Below are 16,604 nucleotides of genomic sequence, written 5' to 3'. Positions count from 1 at the left end.
TCTGTATCATGTAAGATGCCCATCAAATTTGCAGATGACACCAAACTGGGAGGGGTAGCCCATGCTGCAGGAGACAGAATCAGGATTCAACATAACGTTAACAATTGGAGAACTGGGGGTCAAAACTAACAAAATAAACTTCAATATAGACAAATGTAAGATTCTACCCTTGCACAGGAAGGACCAGCTCCATGTGCAGAGGAGGGGGACCAAAATTATCAAGGGTCTAGAAGCCAAGCTTTATAAGGAATGGTTGAGTTTGGTATATTTAGCCTGGAAAAGATGAGACTCTGAGAGGAGCTATGATAGCCATCTTCAAATATCTAAAGGGCTGTCATGTGGAAGATGTAATCTTATTTTCTCCTTCTCTGGAGTCTAGGACCCAAAATAATGGAAGTTACAAGAAAGTAGAATCTGACTAATCAGGAAGAACTTTCTGACAGTAAGAGTGGAACTGTCTCCCTCAGGAGGTGATGGACTCTCCTTCTTTGGAGGCTTTTAAACAGAGGCTGGACAGCCATCTGTCATGTATGCTTTAGTTCAGATTCCTGCACTGCAGGAGGTTGGAATGGATGGTCCTTGGGGTCTCTTCCAACTCTACAATTCTGTGGTTCTATGTAAGCAGAAAAGATCTTAAACAATCTCTAATATTGTGCTTAATAATAATAATAATAATAATAATAATAATAATAATTTATTTATACCCCACCCATCTGAATGGGTTTCCCCAGCCACTCTGGGTGGTTTCCAACAAAGATTTTAATGTATTTTTAAACATCACTCATTAAAAATTTCCCTAAACAGGGCTGCCTTCAGATGTCTCCTTGCACCCCCACTTTTTCTTGGTCTTTCAGTGGGAGGCAATACTGTGGTATGTTATACAGAATGCCATGGTCATAATTAACAATGCAACCCTGGGGCAATTATCTCTGAATGCTCGTATATTTAGACTTGAACCATAATCTTTGACGGCCAGGCAATTTTATTTTACGTACATGCCACACTTCTTCTGAATTGCTCTGAGCAGGTTAGCATATGGTTCATAGGCGTTCTTTCATCCAAGAATCTTACAATACTAGACCTGCTTAGCTCTAGCAGTAGATCTGCATTATAGTCCTTGTTATACACTCTGAGTTCCAATTAAATTAAAGAGAACTGCATGCATTAACTGCATATGCCAGCCAAGGCTTTTAAATCAGCACCTATCCTAGACGCTAATAATTTAAGTGGCCTAAATTAAGAAGGGCCACAGCTCAATATCAATGTGCATGTTTTGCATGTACAGGTTCCCAGCTGCAATTTGGAGCACAGGGTGGGGAGCCTTTTTCAACCAGAGGGCAGCATTCCCTGCTGGGCAGCTTTCCAAAGGTCACATCCCATAAACTGGGATTTTGTCAGTTGCACTGTTCAATGTTCATCAAATTCAATTAGACTTACTTCTGAGTAGGCATGCTTAGGATTGCACTGTAAGTCACTAACAGAGATTTTGATGATAATGGGAGGCTCTTTCCCACTTAGAAATAAGTTCCTTTGGCAGTAGCTGAATTACATAAATTATTCTAATGTACCATTTATTGTACAGAAAGGATTTGTTCAACTTTGGTTCCTATTTTGTGGTACATTTGGTTGGTTTCAAAGAAGCATGCTGTTAACATAGACAATAGTTTTAGGCATACTGTATAATTTAGCAATTATATAATTTATGTAATTTAGCAATCCTATACATATCTACTTAGTAGTAAGATTTATTGAGTTTGATAGGGCTATATACTAGGCAAAAGTATATAGAACTGCAGCATTTATTTATGCTATAAAGTAGATATAAGTATTCTAACTAAATTAGCTAATTTGTATTCACTCCCTTTTTGTTGATGCATCAGCATACTATGAACCCATGAAATGAAATAAATGTAGTTATTGACAAGTATGGGTCTGCATTCTTATGATTTATTAGATTTACGCTGCTTTACTTAAGTATTTAGGCTGCTTAATGATTAAAGATTTGGAGAGGCTTATTTACTACCCAAACACAAGTTACACAGGCTGCTTGCTCCAAACCACTCATCTTCAAAAACCACTCAAATAGGTAATGTTCTGCACTATCAAGGAGATTTGGGGCTGAGTTTATCATAAGTGAAGTTCAGGTCTAATCTTTCCATAATAAAGTACACTTCAAGCTGACAGATCAAATGTACTATATTGCACTGAAATCATAGATGAAATCAGCTGTGGTAGCCTCTTGTTCGGGGAGGGGGGGGCGGAGAGCGGGCTTATATGTTCTTTTCATATATTATTGCCCTTAAAAATCTGAGAGCTTTGATAGTCACATAGTGCTAAATTATGGCATCTTCTCAGTTTTGCTTCTCTTTGTTTAAACTTCTATTGTTTGTGAAGTCCACTTTTTATATGTCACCCTTTGTTTGCTATGGAAGCATGAACATGCAGCATATTGTCACAAACTTCTAAAGGAATTCTTCATAATCTGGGCAGAGGAGGTGGGCACATAATGGAAGGTATGCGAAGCAGCTGCTCTAATCAGTGCCAGAATTACTTTAGGATAAAATCCAAACAAAAACCACCTTCCCCTTAAGGAATTCTATTTGAAACTATATTGAAATGTCTTTTATGGGAAGCTTTCCCAATGGGTAGCTGTTGCAGGGAGGGGAATACTGTACAGCAATGCTGCAGTCTTAAGACTGAAATTCCTATAATCAGGCCAAATTTAATGAATCACAGAGAGTTGTAATAGACAAGCAGATGAAATTATATTTTACTATGCAAGTCAGCAGACACTCTTTAGAGAAGATAAGATGGCTCTGTCAGCTTCTGAATGAGCTATACCCACTGACATATATTGATTGATAGTGTCTTCTTGTCAGACTTGTCCAATTTCAGACATCGGCATCTGCCACTGATTCTAGTGCCCCCTAGGAGACTAGCCATATCCCTTTTCACATTCTTTGCCAGTCAGTATAAGTCTCCTGGATGTCAGAGGTGTTTTCAATAGCAAAGATCAGGCTTCTAACATTTATGTTAGTGGCAGAGTATTCGTGTGACTCAGCCCTCAAAAACCCTACTCAAAGTTTTGAGTAGATTTACCTTTCTAAAACCTGAGTAGAAGGGTAAAAAAAGGCTATCCTTACAACTGCTCTCCTTTGAGAAGGAAACACCCATGTACCAGGAAACAATGTGCCATAGTGAGAGTAGTGGTGCACCACATGAGAGCACAAGGACAGCAAATAGCTACAGGTAAAGAGGTGAAACTATGCGTTATGGAAGTGGAGAGGAAGGCTTCATCCCCTTAATATAACCATCCCGGGTTCCTTTGGTGGAAGGGCACAATATAAATTCAATTAACAATAGCTAGCCCTGAGTTGCTCAGTCACACCACTGCTTGTATCTAACCTGCTAGAGCTTATGTCCTAAACTGGCCGAAGCTTCCAGAAGAATACGCTCCTTTTTGTCCTTCTTCCAAAGTATAAATGAATAGGAAAAAGGAGATAAAGGAGGATGAGAATTAGAAAAATCAATGTCATACCCACTTGTGTGAGGGGTTGCTTATGCCTGGGAAATCATGCTAGCTGGCTATCAAGTTCTACCTGTCAGAGCCTGCTGTGTTAAGACAGGCCAAGCTAGTCTATGCAAAATGGAGCAATCACCACAGCAACTATACAAATGTTTATGATAAATTAAAATAAATATAACTTCCTAAGAAACAGCTAGCATGTTGCAATGGATTAAGAGTAGATGGGGAATCCAGCTTCAAATCCCTGCTCAGCATTAAACTCACTGGGTGGCCTTGGCCAAGCAACTTTTTCTCAGCCTGTCCTATCTCCTAGGATTACTGTGAAGGTCCTTGAAGGAAATAGGAGATATAAATGTATCAAATATAATAATAAATAAGTAGCATATACTTCAGCTGAAGAAAAATGTAGGCAGCTATTTTTGGTTGCTATATCAGTGTCATTAAGGATTACAGCCATAAGGCTCCTCACACATATTGAATTATCTCTTCTCAGCAGCAGACTAAAAATAATGTAATATTGGTGGATTTATTTAGTTAGTGGTGGCACAGTTAGACATAAAACAGCAGCAGCTGCAAATCCTTCACAAGTCCCTTAGGTCTTTATCTGGAACGTCAGTTCTGTAATACTAAGGAAATATAGGGCTATAATATATACTCTCTTGACTATGCAGGTATAGTTTTAATCAGGCAAATACTTTCAAAAATATTTCAGATGTTACTAATGTCAATGGTAAATGTATATGATGCTCCTGTTATGAGTATTGTACATCCACTCATAAGTTCAAAGTTAAAGTTAACTCATAAGTTCTTAACTTAAAAATGGAAGGCATAATGCTGGTGGTCACCAAAAGAGGTTTAAAGACTCTCTCATGGCAAATGTTTTTTTAAAAAAGTAGTATAAACACTGACAACTGGGAAACACTGACCTGCAAGCACTCCAACTGGAGAACAGCCTTTACCAAAGGTGTCATGGGCTTTGAAGAACTCAGGATGAACGGGAGAAACAACTCCCGTCCAGAAACCAATGTCCCCACTGTGGATCCAGAATTGGCATCCACAGTCACTTACGGGCTCACTGTTAAAACCGTGTTTATGGAAGACAATCTTACTCGGCTACAAGTGATTGCCAAAGAAGAAGACATGCATTCATTTTTCCCAAAAGTTATCTAAACCTATATTCTCTGAAATGATTTTTATTTCTAAACAGCTGCTAACACCTTTATTGTTATTCCATAAAAACAGAAAAGAGAAATGCAATGTTTTTCACAAGGCCTCCAGCTACTCATGCTTACTTATGGATAGCCTATGTCATGGATAGCTGAAGTCTTGACAATGCATTGAATGATTCAGTTATTTGACAGTGTCCCCACTCAACTTTTATTTTTATATGTTAATGATATAAGTATGTAACATTATATAGGTTTTGTTGAAAATGATTGGTTATTTTACTACAAATCAATAAAATATTCTATATGTAAAAAAAATTAAAATACTAAGCAACTTGAAGTTTTTTTACACACACAAATATTCTGACTTTACTTACTGATTCCTTGAAAGAGTTCTTCAATGTTAATTGCATGCTTGGCACTCGTTTCAACAACAATTGCTCCTATAGACTCTCCATATTCTTTGGCATCTTTCATAGGTACCTCCCTAAAATTAAAAATTGAAATTAAACTGATGTGAATCCAAAAACATAGGAAGTAGCTGCTCGAGTTAAAGTGTTCCTTATCATAACCTGCATTACTCTAGGAAAGGAAAACAGTTTATACTCAATGGAAAACACTTCTCCCCTCCTTGTGCTGCTCGTTTCAAGCTTCCCCACATTCCTCCTTTAAGCCTCTGACTTCAGGAGTTTAAAGGAGCAGCATGAGGCAAAGAGAGCTCCCTTGCACTTGCCCAAGTCAGCTGCTTAAGGGATTTTGACAGATGGGTGGGGTAACCCACTTGGCAATCATGTGATAACATAATGACAGATGGGCAGTCCCACCTACCTGTCAGATCTGGTCCATGGTTCTAAGAAGGTTCCCCACCCCTAATTTACAGGGACGGGCATAGCTTCCACAGGACACTTGGGGTTCATCCACACTTTTGCTTGCCCTACCTCTCCCCCTGCTCTTGGCAAACCACATCTTTACAGCTGAATTGGAGCAAACATCAATTGGGTTTTCTCTGAATTGATTCATTCCATCCCATTTAGAGCACGTTTTCCAAGGGAATGGTGGGGCAAAGACAAAAGTGCTTAGACCCATGTCTGGAAAGCACAGCCACAGCTGGTTCTGGGGATGGCATCCACCATCTCCCTGTGGGCCAGGGGAAGGGATTGTCACTCAGGCACAGCCTCCTCTGGCATTGCCAGACCCACCATTTGGGGTAGGCCTTGTCCGCAAGGCCAATAGGGGCAGGGGCACTGGGCCCTACCCGTCCCGTCGTACAGTGGTACCTCAGGTTACAGACGCTTCAGGTTACAGACTTCACTAACACAGAAATAGTACCTCGGGTTAAGAACTTTGCTTCAGGATAAGAACAGAAATTGTGCAGCAGCAGCGCAAGGCCCCATTAGCTAAAGTGGTACCTCAGGTTAAGAACGGTTTCAGGTTAAGAACGGACCTCCAGAATTAAGTTCTTAACTCAAGGTGCCACTGTATTTAAGAGGACAACGATGTTTATTGAAAAGCAGAGCTGTTTTAAACCATTCCAATAAACTTTCCAATTAATTTTAAACCAATCCAATAAACTTGCACTATTTATATCAGCCTTAACAAAATGGTATTTTCATCAAGTGAATAAACTGTGAAGAGGAATTTCTCTATGATACTGAGAAAAACCATCTGATATCAAACACTTAGGATCTATGACCAAAAGGCTGATAAAAGGAAAACAGAAATCCAGATATGTTGTTTATTGGCTTGATATGACTTTGTGCCAGTGCAATCAAGCATATATGCCACTCAATATCACAGGGATATTGTAGGGGGGGAAAGAGGCAAGAACAAGCAATTTGAAGACAAAAGGTCAATACTTTACCTAATATCAGAAAGATCACATTTGTTTCCAGCGATGGCCATTACAATGTTTTCAGGACCATGTTCTTTTAGTTCTTTTACCCATTTTTTCAGTGTATGAAATGAATCCTAAATTAAATACAAGAGCCTATTAACAGGAAGTTGCTAAATGCATCAATATACTGAACCCTGTAATGACATAAGGATACCAAAGTACTAGATAAGATATTATCAGTGCCCTTAACAAATACAAACTTTAACTTGCATCTGATGTTAACCTATATCTAACTAAACCAGCTTTTGAGAGAACAGCATGTCCAATTGTGGCTTCTCAAACAATCTGCTCACACCTAATTACAGAAGTACGTATTTGTGGCAGCAGTTATAAAGGACACAAGCATGGTTAATTCAGTAATCTCCCTTTAAAGACACATGGAAACTGAATGCAGAGGGGGAAATCAAGTCTCTGCTTTGGTGAATTTTAAAGGACTGGGATTGCATAATTCAGAACTGTTGTGGCATTGGTATATTTGATACTTAAGTACCAAGTGTTGTCTGAGGGGGAACTATTTATGAAATACATTGGTACTTCGGGTTACAGATGCTTTAGGTTACAGATGCTTCAGGTTACAGACTCCGCTAACCCAGAAATAGTACCTCCGGTTAAGAACTTTGCTTCAGGATGAGAACAGAAATCGTGCGGCGGTAGCGCAGCAGCAGTGGGAGGCCCCATTAGCTAAAGTGGTGCTTCAGGTTAAGAACAGTTTCAGGTTAAGAACGGACCTTGGGAACGAATTAAGTTCTTAACCCGAGGTACCACTGTACAGTCTTTCTACCTCCTAATTCCACGTGCAAAATAAAATATAACCCACATCAGGCCAAATATGAATACATTAACAAGCAAATATAGGACATTTAAAATTAAATATACAATAATTTAAAATTTAATTAAAAAGTAAAAAAAAATATTGGGTGCTCTTATACTTCTGTGCTGCACACAAATACTTGCTTCTTTGGCAATAGCATGGTTTTCATTTTTTTCTCCTGAGAATTCCTTGCTATTAATACCATTTAATCCTTCTTTGTAAAACTATTCATTTTAATTTTCAAACATATTTTGATCATAGTCTACAGCTCTATGACTAATTCTGTTTGCCCAGGAGGCCTTTGGGAGCTTGGGAAGATGCAAAACCAGTCTGCGTCAAAATGACTCAAAACCATGTGAAATTGGGGTTATGTATTTTAGTGGACGCATAAAGTTCTTGGCCTTTTAAACAACCTGATAAAGGATCTGGCTATGCATGACTCTTCCCCCATGGAGAGAAATCAATTATCTACCATACCATTTATTTGAATGCAATATCTCTGGTGTCATGTTCTACCCTTTCCAAGGATGAAAAAGCCAATAGAGTCAATATAGGAAGACACCTAAACATATTCCAAGACAATAATGCCCACTCCTATCACAAAGAACTCGTAGCACATCTACTCTTAGCAACCAGAAACATCATAGCAAGACACTGGAGAGACCTGTCAAGAGTAAGCATGGACCAATGGTACCAAATAGTATGGGAAACAGCCCTACTAGAAAAAATAACAGATAAACTGAAACTGACACGGGGACAAATAGAAGACGATACCCTTCATCACATACACAGCCCAACAAGACAATGACAAGAATCCACCAACAGCATATGAATCAATATGGCTAATCTGATTTAAAAATTCCCACTGACCCCACTCACACACGAAAACAGAGTTCAACACAGCCAATCAAACACAAGCAACCGCACCCTAGGCCAACCACAATTTATCTCACCAAAGAACACAAGAGAATAGCAAAGAGAAGCTGCACAAATGACACTGACAAAAAACCCCACACATACATTAAGCAAAACAGAAATATCACCTCCCGACCCCATCCCCACCCACCATGGCCCCCTCCATCTCTTCCCCCGTTTTTTCTTCCTAATGTAACCCTAATGTCTCAACAAATGAAACTGACCTATGGAAAATGTAACTTGAAAAAAGAGACATTGTGCATACCTTTGTGAACAAAGAAAACTCTCTCTCTCTCTCTCTATATATATATATATGAATGAAGACACTGTTGTTGAAAATCATTGTACCACCTGGATTAGATGTTACTTACTCCTCAGAGTGAGAAAGTAGGAGAACAGCAAGACAAGAAGGCTTGGGATTTGTCGTTTCTGGTAATAAATGTCTGACAAGTCAATTTATGCACCCCTAAGGCACCATACTAGATTATGGGCTTTGTAATCACCGTTGTTTAGTTTAAAGGTAAATATCCATTTAGTATGAAATTAATGGGATTTGTTATTTGCATTGAGTGCATTATCTTTCCTCCATAGCTCCCCAACACTTAATTCAAGTTCACTACCACTACGCAGGAAGGTGTTAGCCCTTGATAAATAATTTTGCTAATATACCAATTAATTGTGCCAACACTTCTGAGCTAAAATCAAATATGTAATTCAATTTGCTAAATATGTAAACTGTAGGCAAGCTATTATATTCACTCATTAATGCCTTTCCTGTTACACAGCACTAGCAGATGGGTTTCTTACTAAAATACAAATACATAATTTGGCCTTGAAAATGTGCAGCTTTCCATTTGGATGTTGTAGCAGAGAACGTCCTGACCACACTGACTTCCCAATTTCAGTAATCTGTCAAAAACCAAAGACTTGTTGTTACGTAATTTTAATTTCAGCTATAAATATGGAGCCAATTTTGTTATTACTTCATTTACTTAGCTGAACTGTTTTGGAACAGTTTAAAAATATCCGAGCAAATACAAATTGCACAAAATAAAATGTATATATTTCTGTATTTTTAGAAAATATACCATATTTTTAGGTACTAATTTTCCTATACCAATGCAGGTATGGGAATGTCATGGTTGCTTAGTGTGAGGAGTAAGCACCACTGAATACACCAGCCTTCTCTAGCCTGATGCCCTCCAGCTGTTTAGAGCTACATGTCTGCTTACCTTACTTATGGATGTGGAGGTGTTGTGGACCGGCCACCACTTCCCCCTACACCAGTGTTCCCCAACCTTGGGCCTCCAGCTGTTTTTGGACTACAACTCCCATCATCCCTCGCTAGCAAGACCAGTGGTCAAGGATGATGGGAATTGTAGTCCAAAAACAGCTGGAGGCCCAAGGTTGGGGAACACTGCCCTACACAATACAATGTGGCAGCCTCTTAATGGAGGTTTTCTGACTGGGGTGGGGTTGGGGAGCCAAAATGGTCTTCCTCACCAGCTGGGAGGCTTGCCAGCCAAACTGGCCAATGGCTAGCAGGCCAAGAGACAGGCTTTCTCCAGAGGACGGGCTCAACTGAGCCAGCAGGCTTCACTTGGGTCTGCCTCTGACTATTTAAAGAGTCCCGCCACCTGATCCATACACAGTTCCTTGTCGGATCTCACGCCCACCCTTCCCTTGTTTTAGTCTACTGTTGTTTATCTACTTTACCTTGCTATGGACATCGTTGGTTGCCATATTCAAGGTTGGGTGGGGATTTTCCTTCAAACAAACTGGCTCAGTCTGAAGGTTATGCCTACCTCATAGCAATTGTCACAACTTTGGTGGTTTGACATTGGGTTGGCTTTAGTCTTGGTTGGAGGGAAGGTTGTAGGCCTTGGCCTGCCCTTCCAAGAAAAGTGGGTATCCTGGTAAAGAGTTCTGGTTCTGTCTAGACGCTCAGGCAGGGGCAATGGCGACAGCACCCCTTAAGATGGCGATCCCATGGAGACAATCCTATTTGATGTAAGTCATAGGTCCTCTCTGCCTCAGGACTGACCCCTTTGGTAATACTGCCAGCACATGGGCTGGTAGTTATACCCAATACCTATGTCAAACCTCTTACATCTGTAATCTATAAAGTTGTGGCCTTATTTCACCCAGAAGTATTGTGTCTTGTTTGGTTCTTAATTATAAATTTGGGATGTTGGAGGGCTATAGAGCCTGGGCACACAAGTACCATTCCCGACCACTGGCAATGCTGGCTGAGGCTGATGGAAACTGTAGTTGAAAACATCTGGAAGTCATATCCAGAATGCAGGAACACATTGACTAACTAAGGCAGTGATGGCCAAACTTGGCCCTCCAGCTGTTTTGGGACTACAATTCCCATCATGCCTGGTTCTGTTAGCTAGGCATGATGGGAGTTGTAGTCCCAAAACAGATGGAGGGCCAGGTTTGGCCATCAATGAATTAAGGAAAATACTACCAACTTGCAAGACTTAGCGAATACAGTATAATATTAGCAGAAGGCACAGGGAACACTCACACTATGACCACTGGAAAGTGAATTGCTGAGTAACCTACATACCAGTGATGGAACCAGAGGTGGGTTTAGGGCACCGCAACCAGTTCCGCCACATTGGGCGCTGAGCCCAGGAGGTGTCACAGGGTATCACAACTATGAGGTAGTGAATTGAGCAGAATGTAATGTGGGCGGGGGGTGCCTCACACCACTGAAATCTGAAGAACCAATGTCCATCCTGATGGAACAACTGAGATTTGAAAGCTTACCTGCTTGGTGATATCATATACTATAACAGCTGCTGCTGACCCACGGTAATACATTGGTGCCAATGAATGGAACTATTAAAAAATGAACACAGAAACAGAAGAAAAAAGTAGTTAAAGTTCTTGCATTTTTGTAAGTCAACAAAAGACACTATGATTGCTCTAGCTTCTTTAATCAGTATGCCTTGTGACTCACTGTTGCATTAATGTGTTGTTATTAAAATCACATAAAAATACAGTGTTTTAAATCTACTAAGCTAGAATAATGAATGCACATACTCTGGTACAGGCCAACCAAAGTTCTGTGAAATAGTTAAAAAAACTACAGGAACATTCTGTACCAGGTCAACTCCAGTTTGCTCAAGTGGCAAGAAACAATAAGCCAGTGACTTGTTCCAGAAGCTAGGGAAGAGCATTCATGTCTGGATCCTGACAAGAACCAGCATAAATCAGTCAAATGAGTGGCTAGGTGGCACACCATCTTCTCCAGTGCATAACTGCTGTCTATTAACCTGCAGCAGAGCCTGCTCCTGGTATCTTCAGGACTATGAGACTGGGATGGGAAGGGGGAAGTGTATCGACTCTCTGGCTTGCAGAGTGAGCTGCTTTATATTGAAGGACTTGTTTTACATCCTGTCTGTGTGGCCTCCTCTTCATAAAACATTTTGTCCCCTCCAGATTGTCTTCCTTCCTCTCCCATTAGCAGATACCTAGAACAGCAGCAGTAGAAGGGGCAACTGGATTCTTGCCCTGAAGCTCTAGCAGACACAGAATTAATTTTCAAGCTGTTTGGAGCAAGCTAAAGAATTCCATTCCAACATCATGGGCTCAGGTAGGCAAGGAACTGGAATGGGGCAGGAAGAATATTTGGAGCTTTGTTTCTTCATTCCTTTTCTTACTATGATGTCTGAGCAAACATTAAAATTAAGTCTTCCAACTTTGGGTGATTAGTTTCAAGTTTGCAAACGAAATGTAGCTAATTTTCTGGAATGCTAGGCATCTGAGATTTAATCCAGCGGGAATGCATATGATTTCATGTGACTTCTCATTAGAAACTCTCCTTTGAAAGAAAAAAAAATACTGTATTTCCTCACAATGGCTGTTTTATTAACACAGTAATATCTGGCACCCTGTGGATAATGAAAAACATGTATTAAGGCATGTGCTTTTCAAAAGCATGGCTGTTTTCACAGCATGCCTTTGAAGAACTATACACCCTATGAAAAAAGAATTCAGATTTTTGCTCTGTTGGCTTTACAATTATAAAAGAATATGGAAGATTGAATAAAAACGTTCCTCTTCTTTTTTAAATCCAAGAAAACTGTGTATTACTTTTCTCCGAAACCCTTAGTCCAGTAGCATATAGGTACTGGAAATCCATAATACTGCCCTGTGCCCAGGACAAGTCTTATTACAGGCCTATTACAAACTCTGAGGATACACTAGTTGAAACCGGGTCAAAAATCCTGTTTCTCTCAAACAAGACTAGAATAGCATTGGCTTCACTCAGGTATATCCCAAAGCAACCAAAAATATTAATTCTTCAGTTGTGCAACAATGATGATGCAGCAGATAATATCAAGTACAGGCCACTGAAATGGCCCATGACATCCAAATAATATCAGTCTCTCAGTTGACAAAGGTCAGCTGCTAGCCTTTCACAAGGTCTACTGGGCAGTGATTAAAGTTCCTTCTGTTGTGCTGATCTATTTCTTCTGCGGTAGTTACAGGGTAAGATTTGCTCAAACCATCTGGTTAGACCATAAGGTCTGGAATAAGTCTTCCAATTCACCCATTTGTTCATGGTCAGCAAAGTTCTTTCTAGTCATCTCCGAAGCAATGGAATGCTGATCCAGTATAGTATAAGGTTTCTCAAAGTTCTTGATCTCCATGATTAGCCATTTGGAATTAAATAAGGCATTTCTGGATGCCAGTGGTGAAGTGTGCATAGGATCTCTTTTTACTAGACCAGTCTTGAAACTTTCCTTCAGTTTCTCCCATGTTGTCAGTAGTACCATTCTGGCTACTACTCCATGACTGAGGCGATAATCCAAGTATAACGTAGCAAGGCATTCACCAGGGTGATTAACCTGTTGCTTTCCAGCTGTTGTTGGACTACAATGTCCATTGTATTGGCAATACTGGCTGGGTCTAATAGGAGCTGAGCATCTGAGGTGAAACAGGTTAGCCAGTCCTGAAAAGCACAGTGAACACAAACTGCTCCTCTTCGTAGCTTGTTTGTGTGGCACAACATTCAATGGAGTGGAGGAAAGCCTCTGGTCTATGTGAAATGGTTTCTGCCTTATGCAGGTTCAGATAGGGGACTGTTACAGGTCTCCTCTGAAAGAAGTGTGACATCGGCTCCTCAAACTACTTTAAAATTAATGTTGTCTCATAAATAGTTAAGTTTATTCTCCAGGGAAGATCATCGTCTTTACAAAATGGGCAGCCTAAGAAAAACTGGTCTGCTTCTTGTTTCATCTGGGTATAAAATATGATAGCAAAAATATACACTTCCAGCACTGTGCTCCTATAGCTGGATGAAATCCTTTAATGTCGTAAACTTTTCCACAGTCTGTAGTCTGAACTGGTAGGGCTTTTTGCTGCAGAATGCTTTTCAAATGACTTGGACTGCTTGTTTCTTTTGTACACTTTTAGAAAGCATTTTTTAAAATGGCTGCAGCTGCTGCTGGCATAGTAAAGGTTACCTTCTCCAAGTCACCCCAAAGTTTTCTTTGTTCCCTATTATGCATTTTGATCATCTTTGATTGCTTTGCCATCCCTTTTTATTTGAGAAGTAGAAAACCAGAGATTACTTGTCCAAATCTCTTACCATTCCATAAGCCTTACATCCCTATAGTCGCTCATGTGAAAAGCAGCTAGCTTTGATTGTTTTATAGTGTTGTTTTTATTAAATTATAATTTTACATGTTGTAAGCTGACTGGTGCTTTTACAGCAGAATAGCGGAATATAAATGTCTGGATAAATATAAAAAGAAATTAAACAAACAATTAGCCAAGGAGACAGGATCAGTAGCTAAAGCCAATCATAAAAACAAGATCTGCCACATACAACAAAGGCCTGCCAAAATAAAACAGTATTTAGTAACTGACAAAAAGATAGCAAGAAAAGAGACCAATCATACTTCATATACTTAGAATCCAGTTGTCTCTATCACACAACTATTCAAACAGGCATGGAAGGCTGGCTTGGCTTGAATGCCAACTTTTCCCTTCATCTTATTGTGCCCTCCCTCCCACAAAGCAGAGAGTATCAGGTAAATGAAGGGTGTAGCAATGTCTTCCAAGCTGGAGGAAGGAGCTGTGCCTACTTTTGTTATTGCAGTTAACTCTCATACTACTCAACTGATATGCTTTTAGTTTATTACTGGTTTTGATTTTTTGAATGTTTTCATTGTTTCTTCTACTGATATTATTGTTTTATCCCTTTTGTAAACAGCTTTGGGGTTTTTTTTACAATCAAGTAGTATATATGAAATAAGCAAACTTGCTCCATAAATAGTCCTGGGGTACCTTAAACACTAGTGAGTTGTGTAGGTTGAGTTGAGTTTGAGAACCTGCAAAGATGCATAAAATGGATAGAAAAGATGTTGGATTTATGTGGGTCCCAGGGAAGTAAGAGAATCTGTTTTACGAAGTGTGATTAAAAAGAAATGGATCCTGAAAGCAGTAATGAATTAATATACCAAAATGAACAAGCTTCAGTTGTTAGGAACCAACAAGCCCATAGCTGTAGATGGGCCCAGGCACAGTGACCATTTCATACATTTCCATCAACCTACATACTGCACAAAGCAGAACTTGCCTATGCAGCAGGGATGTTCATTGGTTGTCTATGATTTTTTTTCTCACAAGGACTCTACTACTGGATTTGTGCATCAGAGGGAAGAACAAATTCAATACAAGTTTTACCATAGCTTTCAAGAGGATGATTGCTCTTAAAGGGACACTGAATTATTTAAAAGCACTTTACTTTCCACTACTTACCAGTCACATTTCAAGAACAGACCTCTATGAATAAGCCTTGAAAGTATTTCTGTCAATGTTTGAAACTCCCATTGTTCCAGGTGAATTTTACGACAGGGAATTTCATTAGTGCGAGCAGTTTCTGAGCTCTGGGTGCAGTACTGTGCCTAAGATTTCAGATTAAAACTGCAGAGTGGAAGGAAAGGTGAACCTTTTTCTGCCTCCCCACTTCCAACTGCTCTCTGGAGAAGAGACCCTCTTAAGAATTAATAAAGGTCTATGGATGTAATCATGTAGATTCAGTGTTTATCAAGCATCAAAGAAAAACAAGAGACATGTAGTAGGAAAAGTGCACAAAGATTTATTCCAAGATAGAAAGGGACAAAATTACAAGTAAACAAAGGGTTACAATAGTCTGGGTATATAATACATTTGTTGTGCTCGAGTTTGTGTGGATGAACTTCAAAATATGAACTACAATTATTCTACTCTAAAGAGACATCAAAGAATTACTTGTGCAACTTTTTGTCTAGAGACCCCTCCTGTGGGCAATACTAGAATTTTTTTATAAGGCATGGACTATGCAGATCCAAAAAGCCATGAGCAAAAGGAAAACAGCTGCAAGCAGTATTTCACAAACCACCTTTTAGCAATTTTTACGCTTTTACTTGTGCAAATTGAAAAACATATTTGGAATCTGCAGCACAATTCCACACATGTCTACTCAGAAGTAAATCCACAGAGATTCAGTGGGAGTTGCACCTAGGACTGAAGACTTCCATTTTATCCACAACGCTCTAGCAGGAGATGTAAAGCATTCCTAGTGTCAGCAACAGACACCTTCCATGTACAGAAAGGCACACTTGAATCCACATCTCTATGTTGGGAAAGCTAGAGGTTAGAAATGTAATAGCAGCATGGAGAAGAATTGGTTTATGAATTTAAAGTCTGTTTTCAAAAAACTAAAAATGTCAAGCACATTATCATGAAAGAAAAGCTGCTTGGTTCATAAGAGAGGTGCAGGGGGGAGGGTAGGAAATAGCTAACATTCCCAGCTGGTGAAAACTGTGTGGAAAATATTAATCCACACTAAAAAAACCAACAGATTAAATACATTCTTTCTATAAAACAGTAACAGATAGGAACTTTAGTTCCAGAGAAACTTAGGAACTACAACTTTGTAGTCCTATAAATTCCACTGAATTCAGTGGGAGTTACTTCTGAGTAAAAAAGCAAATGGTTAAACTTATGAAACACTTACTTGGAAATAGGTTTTATTAAAATAAGTAAGAGAGAGAGAATGAATACTTGACAATATACACCAGTCTCTTCAATACTATTTGATTTATCCATTCAACTTCATTTACATCTCCAAAGGAAAAAAGTTTATAAAACATAAAGACTAAAATAAAGACTAAAGTAATGTCAGCGTGATCCTCAGTGTATTTACTGATTTAGTTCAACTGAGTAGCTTAATCACAATAATAGTAATATATTGGCCTAAGTAAGTTCTGTATTTACTTGTTTCTC

At 39.3% G+C, this 16,604-nt stretch overlaps 1 protein-coding gene across 2 annotated transcripts in view; it reads right to left on the bottom strand.

The window, feature by feature from the left end:
* The window catches only part of RAB31 (RAB31, member RAS oncogene family), a 42,613-nt gene that overhangs the window by 6,803 nt on the left and 19,206 nt on the right, over nt 1–16,604 (bottom strand). For both annotated transcript variants that reach the window (XM_083518848.1, XM_083518849.1), the window contains exons 4-6: nt 11,091–11,162; nt 6,554–6,660; nt 5,070–5,179 (exon numbers count right to left, since the gene is read on the bottom strand). In XM_083518848.1, coding sequence (XP_083374974.1) covers nt 5,070–5,179; nt 6,554–6,660; nt 11,091–11,162 — 289 coding nt within the window. The remainder of the gene's footprint in view (nt 1–5,069; nt 5,180–6,553; nt 6,661–11,090; nt 11,163–16,604) is intronic.

The sequence above is a fragment of the Podarcis liolepis genome, assembly GCF_965112155.1.
Source record: "Podarcis liolepis genome assembly, chromosome: 8".
Taxonomy (NCBI): domain Eukaryota; kingdom Metazoa; phylum Chordata; class Lepidosauria; order Squamata; family Lacertidae; genus Podarcis; species Podarcis liolepis.
This window is presented reverse-complemented; position numbering and strand designations above follow the sequence as displayed.